The sequence below is a fragment of the Leishmania donovani genome, chromosome 25, assembly GCF_000227135.1.
Source record: "Leishmania donovani BPK282A1 complete genome, chromosome 25".
Classification (NCBI taxonomy): domain Eukaryota; phylum Euglenozoa; class Kinetoplastea; order Trypanosomatida; family Trypanosomatidae; genus Leishmania; species Leishmania donovani.
Window position 1 is genome coordinate 662,456 of NC_018252.1, and position 6,295 is coordinate 668,750.

The following is a 6,295-nucleotide window of genomic DNA, read 5'->3' on the forward strand; positions in this document are numbered from 1 at the left end:
GCGGACGGGTGCCCTCTCGTGGCGGGTCTAGAGAACGGATCCAGCGATTCGAGCTGGAGAACCTGATAAACGCGCAGGGGAGAGAGGCGGGAGAGGCTGCGGCGACGTCTTCGTGAGAAGCCACCGCGCACACGGGCACATCCACGATCACATGACGACGGCAACTGCTGTTAACGGCAGTGAGTTGTACAGTAGGAAACGGAAAGACGAAGCAACGAACAACGTAAAAGTGTTTGCAGGGTAGCGGGAGGGGAACAGCGATGACAGCGGGGTGATGGTAGCGTATAGAACATGCGACAAGAGGAGCAGGATAGAGGGATCCGCTCACGAGCGCGGAGGACAAGGAAGCGAAAGAGGGACGACAGAGAAGGACGGAGCGTGCAGAGACGATGCTTCCAAGAACACAAGAAAGCCTTCCATTATACAACAGAGGTAGAGAAGCGATAAAGAAAGGAGGCCCGCACACACGCACGCACGCACGCGAGGGAAGGCGAGAGGCAAACACAGAGTCACACAGTACAGTCCTGTACGTAAGCAGGAGGTGACATGGTACTTGTCTGTGTGGGAAAGCACGACGGCGGCGGTGGTGGAGTTGGGGGCGCGAGGAAGGGTAGCAACAAGTAATGAAGAAAAACACTTTTGCTTTTCGTTTCCGTTTTCTTTTTCACATCAGTCAATCATGAGACACGTGCGCGCACATAAATAAACACACACACACACACGCATACATATATATATATATATATACCTTTATGTACATAAGCCCTAAAGTGCTGAAAGAGCTGTATCTGCGCATACACGCAGACGCACAGATATGCACGCCACAACGCGCATCTCCTTTATCAGCTGCTTCGACGGGAAGGGAGGGGGAAACGGTGTGTGTGTGCGTGTGATACATCTACGACCTAGACGCTCAACGCCATGACGAGGAGACGAAATAGAGAAGGCAAGCGAAGATAGAGAGAGGGCTGGAAGACAGTGAAGTAAGAGAAGGGGAAGGGGTGGGTAGTCTGCGCAAGGGGAGAGCAGAGGCATGCTTCACACGGAGATCGAAACCTCGCATCATCACCAACGCCGATGCGTCTTTCCATGAAAGGCGGATACACCAGACCACAGCGAAACAAGGAGGATCGCAGCAGCCGCAGTCGGTACCGTCTTGGTGTCAAACCCCACCCTTCACACACGTTGGCAAGGAGGAGGCAGAGTGTAGACCGGTGAGGTTGGGAGCATCACACCACTTGCATCATCCGCATCCTTGCATTCCCCCTCCTGAGCCTCAGCTGCCGCTACACGCTGCTCGCGCGGCGCGCTAACGGCGGCCAGTGTAGGCGGCCAGCACCTGCGCAGGGTCAAGGAGACGCAACGCTTCACTCGTTGTCGCAGACGGGCCGGCCGCCGCCAGCGCGGCCTCGATGCGTGCAGCGTGCATTTTCACTGCCTGCACGCGGTGGAAGAGGAGGGGCAGCGTTGCCGCAGCACCGCCGCCCTTCTGACCTGCATGATCGGCAGTGGCTATGACGCTGGCGGCTGCCGTCGCCGACGTCGCACGCGTCAGCTTTTCCTCCAGGTAGGCGACGCGCGAGCGCACAAAAGCCGGCGAGAAGAGAAGTGCGGTCAGAACCGCGGTGAGGGTGAGCTGTGTATCGACCCGCTGCCGTGGATGCTGCTGCAGGAGCATCTGCGCGGCTTTCGCGGAGGAGCGCGTTTGGGGGCCCACTGCAGAGGGCACAGACAAAAGGGGCGCTGAAGCCCCGCCGTCGGGGAAGAAGGTCAGTGCTGCAGCCCTGGCCGGCTTCCTGCTCTTCGCCTCGGCGCTGCCGTTCTCCTCCGTCACCAGCAGCGACTCCTTCTTGTTCCTGAACCCGGCGCTAGAGGAACGAGGCTGAAGCTCTGCGGCGGTGGCCTTCAACATCGACGCCGCCGCCATGGTTCTCTCGTGCAGGGCGTGGTGCGCCGCAAGGGCCTCGCACATCGACTCCACGCCCTCCTCGGCCACAGGCGCCCGCAGCAGCGTCAGCAACGGACCCAGCACGTGCGATGCGTACGGGCCGATCGGCCGCACAAGGTGTTGCACTGCCTCGGGGTCCTGCAGGGAAACCGGAGGGGCAGAGGCGGCTGCAGCGTTGGCTCTGGCTCCTGCATTGCTGCTGATTATGGCCTCCGCAGGGGATGCCGTGTTGGCGGCGCTGCTGTTACTGCTCTTGCGGATGAGGCTGACCGACCCGCCGGCGTCCTCGCTGCTCTTGCCAAGGACCACTACAACGCTGGGGTTTCCTCCAGCCGTCGCTCCTGCCACTATGTAGGGGCCTGTGAGAAGCTGCCACACCAGCTGTGGCTCCCTACGCAGCGCCGCTCGCGCAGCGTCCAGGGCAGCGGCCACCGTTGGCACTCCTCCGACGGCGTCGGCGCCGCCACCACGCGTGGCAGCCAAGCCCGCCGAGCCGGCCCTAGTATTGCCTCTGTGTGCAGTTCCCTTGGACGCGGCAAAGCATTTTCGGTCTTGCTGGGAGGCAGGGCCACGAACGTTGCCTCCACCGCCGCCTGCCGCGTTTCCGACGTTGTCGGGATGCGACAAGACTGTCATGGCCTGCCTCGCCGCCACGGCGGTGCTCACGACCTCGCCGGCTCCGCTTTCGCTCCCGAGGGCGGACCACTCGCGCAGCGGCAGCAGGCGCAGTAGTTCAGCGCCACCATACTCGCCCTCCAGCGCCTGGAGCTCCTTCAAGGAGTAGACGTCGTGCAGTAGCACCAGAATCTCCGTGAGCGCCTCCTGCTGAGTTGTGGCGGGCGAGACCACACCGATGCAGTTGGGGGTCGCCTCTGAGGCTCCGGTGGCGCCCAGTGAAGCCGCAACGACTCGCGGCGACCTGGCGACGGATTCCTTGGCACCACTAACCGCGGTGCGCGCGCTCGCGCCTTCCCACGGCGGCGGAATGATGGCATACTTGGTTTCCTGAATGGCACGCAAAGTGCTGAACTCAACGGGAATGCTGGTGGCGGCAGCGACAGTGGGCGGCGGCGGCGATGGTGCGACATTACGCCGCCCTGACCCTACACGCTCCTGCACAACGGACAGCTTCTTCAGTGGTCCCAGCGAGCCCTGCCGTGCGGTTGCGACGCGGACAACCTGAGCGGAGGCCTCAAGGGTACGCTGCAGCGTGGTGAGTCGATCAGGCGCCAACCCCTCCACAGGCAGCAGCCGGCTCACTGCAGGTGGAGAGGTCGCGGTCGGAAGGAGCGGCGCTGTGCCCTTGCACGATGTCGCCGAGCCGCCTCGGACGGCACGAAAATACAAACTATTGTGTACCGAGGGCAGCAGTGGGGTAGCGATTGCGGCTGAGGGGAGGGGGCCTGATCTCGTGGATGCTGCTACTGCTAGCTGCGAGGTGGCTGACTCAGGTGTGCCGGCCGTCTCGGCAGACGAGGGAAAGAGAGGGCGATCAAACGGCACGTCGATCGTCACGTTCAGCGCTGCTTTGCCGCTGCCGACACTCACGTGTGTCGGCGCCGGCGCTGCCGTGATACTGGTCGTTGCAGGCGAGACGGACAGTGTCTTGATCTGCTTGCGGCCCGCGTGCAGCGGCGATGACGGGGCTGAAGGACCGGCGGAGTCGAATACCGGCACTCGAAAGCTAGGGGCAGAGTGGAAGGCGTTCTGCGTGTCCGGCCTTTCCCCGTTTCCTTCGGCGCTCTCCGAAGCCGCTGCCGCCGCTGCCATCTGCGTCCGTTGCCAGCCATCAGCGGAGAGCGGCATGCCCGGCTGCGAGAGTGTCCAGACAGCGTGAAAGGACTCCCATATCTCCTCTTGCTGTCGACAGGCAGCAGCGGTGCTCTGCGCTGCCGCTTCCTGTGCTTGCCGCTGTTGGCAAAGGTAGGCCGCGTAGGCGCGCTCCAAGTCCTTCGCCGTGGGAGACTTGGCGAAGGGGTCGCCCGCCGCTCTAAGCCCTTTCGTGCAACTCGGCGAGGTACGCGGCCGAGCACTGCTCACCGCAGTAGCAGTGGAAGTGGCGGTGCTGCACGAACGGTTCTCGTGTGTGAGCCCGTTCCACCGCGCCGGTGCCGCTGCCTCCTCGCGCTCCTTTGGTGTGACGGACTGGTGATCAAGCACCTCCACCTGGGGGAGCGCCGCTATACATCGCTCGCGGTATCGCGGCTCCCCTGTGACCGGGTTGCCGCGCAGGTCCAGAAAGCGAAGGTTTCGCAGCCGCTTCAGGGCATCCAGCACCTTGCCGAGGCCTGTAAGCTGATTGTGCGCCAGCGACAGGTGCTCCAAGAGGAAGAGGCGCGGGATGTCAGTACCACCCGCAATGTCGCTGATGCGGTTGTACGCGGCGTGGAGGTGAGTCAGCTGCCGACATCCGCGGTAAAGGGGAGGCGGTGGCGGGAGAAGGGGGAGTCCATCAGCGGCGGTTATGGTCGAGGCAGGCGAGGATGCACCCAGCGTCGATGATGGCAAGAGCAGATTGTGGAGGGTTTCGAGTGCGTTGTGCGCCAAGACGATGCAGCGCAGGTGCTCAAAGCGAAGAAAGTTGGGGTGCAGCGAGGTGAAGCCGCGGCGGCTGCAGACGTACTCGACCACCTCCGGCACTGCTGTCGAGGGAATGTTCAGCTCGGCCAGCGGGTCGCACACAAGAGAGGCGCCGCTTCTGGAAGCAAGGAACGCTTCGGTACCGTGGCTGCTGCCGCTCAGCTGCGCGGCAACGGGCGCCGACCCGCTGCAGAGTTTTCTCGCCTGCGGCCTGGCCTCACGACGTAAAATGTCGTGGTAGCGCCGCTGATCGCCCGCCCGCATACTCCACCTTCTTTGCCAATACCGCGTGTGTACGTGTGTGTGCGCGTACGTGTATGAATGCTAGCCTCCTTGCACCGATGAAGAAAGAGGGATGAAGGATCGAGGTGGAGATGGAGCGGAGGCGTGCACAGAGAGCGGTTGATGTGCGCGCTGAGAGAGAACGTGCATGAGAGGAGAGGGGGAGGGGCGAGAGGAGAGATGGGGCTGGGAGCGGCAGAGTCGCCGAAGCCGAACAACTCTTGCTTTTCGTCCGCCTTCCCTTGTCCTCACCCCCTGTCGACCTTGCAGAGCGCACACTTCACAGTGGCAAACACATATACCTATGTGGCGTGCTGGGAGAGTTTCGGGGATGTGCGCCACCCTGCTCTTCAGCGGGAGCGTCTCACTACAGCGTGCATCACCAGCTCCTTTCCTTCTTCTGTCACACATGCCAAAGGAGAACAGAGGGCGAGGGCTGAGAGGCTGCAGGCCTGAGGCTTTTCTTCACGCGTTCGTCCTGCGCGCCGATTGGATGGCGCTCGTCGGAACACAATGCAGTGCCTCGCTCGTGAACACAACCGCGCATACAAATACGCTTAAAATGCTTTTCTCGCGGCCACGCCCACACGCGGACACACACACATACACACACACACACACACACACACCAGAAAGAGCGCCAGTGCTGTCGATTAAGTCGACCGTCACGACGACCTCGCTACAGCAGTAGCAGGCGGCATATCCCGTCCTCGCCAATCCTTCACGTTTGTGCCAGCCTCCTCGTACACGTCGATGGCAGCAATGGAAACGACGTCGGCACCGCGCAGCATCATCACGCCTAGTTGTACCTCTTCCAGGGGCGGCAGAGCGCCGCTTGCAGTGCCACCGCTGCTGACAGCCGTGGAGACACCTTCATCGACAACGCCACCGTTGTCCTCTTCGGCCGCGCCATCGTCGAAATCGTACGGCGCGCCAGTGCGCTCGACGCAGGATGTGAGTACGATGTTCAGCAGCTGATCGGCTGCGTGGAGTACGCCGACGAGATTACGACCATCTACCGTCACCACGGAGACACGCTTGCGCAGGTACTGGGAGAGCATGTGCCGCGCGTAACGTCGGATACGCGGGTGGATCTTCAGCACACCACAGACGCACGCACACACAGAAGGGAGAGCCCCTGGCTGGGGCCGTTCTTTTTTCGATATTATAGCACTCGATGACGTGCGTGTGTGTGTCGGTCAGCCTCCCCGGGGTGAGCCCCAATCCAAATCACAACAGCGGCAACACAGTGCACACTCAATCCGTTGGAATGATCACATGAAAGAGAGAGAGAGAGACAGAGGGGGAGCGGAGAGACGCAGTGGAGAGAGACATGCGCACACAAACACATACACACAGCCTCGTTGTATGCTGCCGGGGCAAAGCACGGGTGTAGACGCGGCGGCATGTGCGTCCTCTGCCTTCACGAGCACCCCCCCCCCCAAAAAAAAAAAAACAAGCCGCATAAGACGTGCGCAAGAGGGA

The 6,295-nt window shown here is 61.9% G+C and overlaps 2 protein-coding genes across 2 annotated transcripts; both read right to left on the minus strand.

The window, feature by feature from the left end:
• Positions 1 to 1,309: 1,309 nt before the first annotated feature.
• Positions 1,310 to 4,792, minus strand: LDBPK_251770 (hypothetical protein, conserved; the record flags this gene model as incomplete). Its single annotated transcript, XM_003861459.1, has 1 exon — positions 1,310 to 4,792. The coding sequence occupies one exon, from the start codon at positions 4,790 to 4,792 to the stop codon at positions 1,310 to 1,312; it is 3,483 nt and encodes a 1,160-aa protein (XP_003861507.1).
• Positions 4,793 to 5,475: 683 nt separating this feature from the next.
• Positions 5,476 to 5,871, minus strand: LDBPK_251780 (hypothetical protein, conserved; the record flags this gene model as incomplete). The annotated part of the gene is made up of 1 exon (XM_003861460.1): positions 5,476 to 5,871. One exon carries the CDS (start codon positions 5,869 to 5,871, stop codon positions 5,476 to 5,478), a length of 396 nt encoding a protein of 131 aa, XP_003861508.1.
• Positions 5,872 to 6,295: the final 424 nt, after the last annotated feature.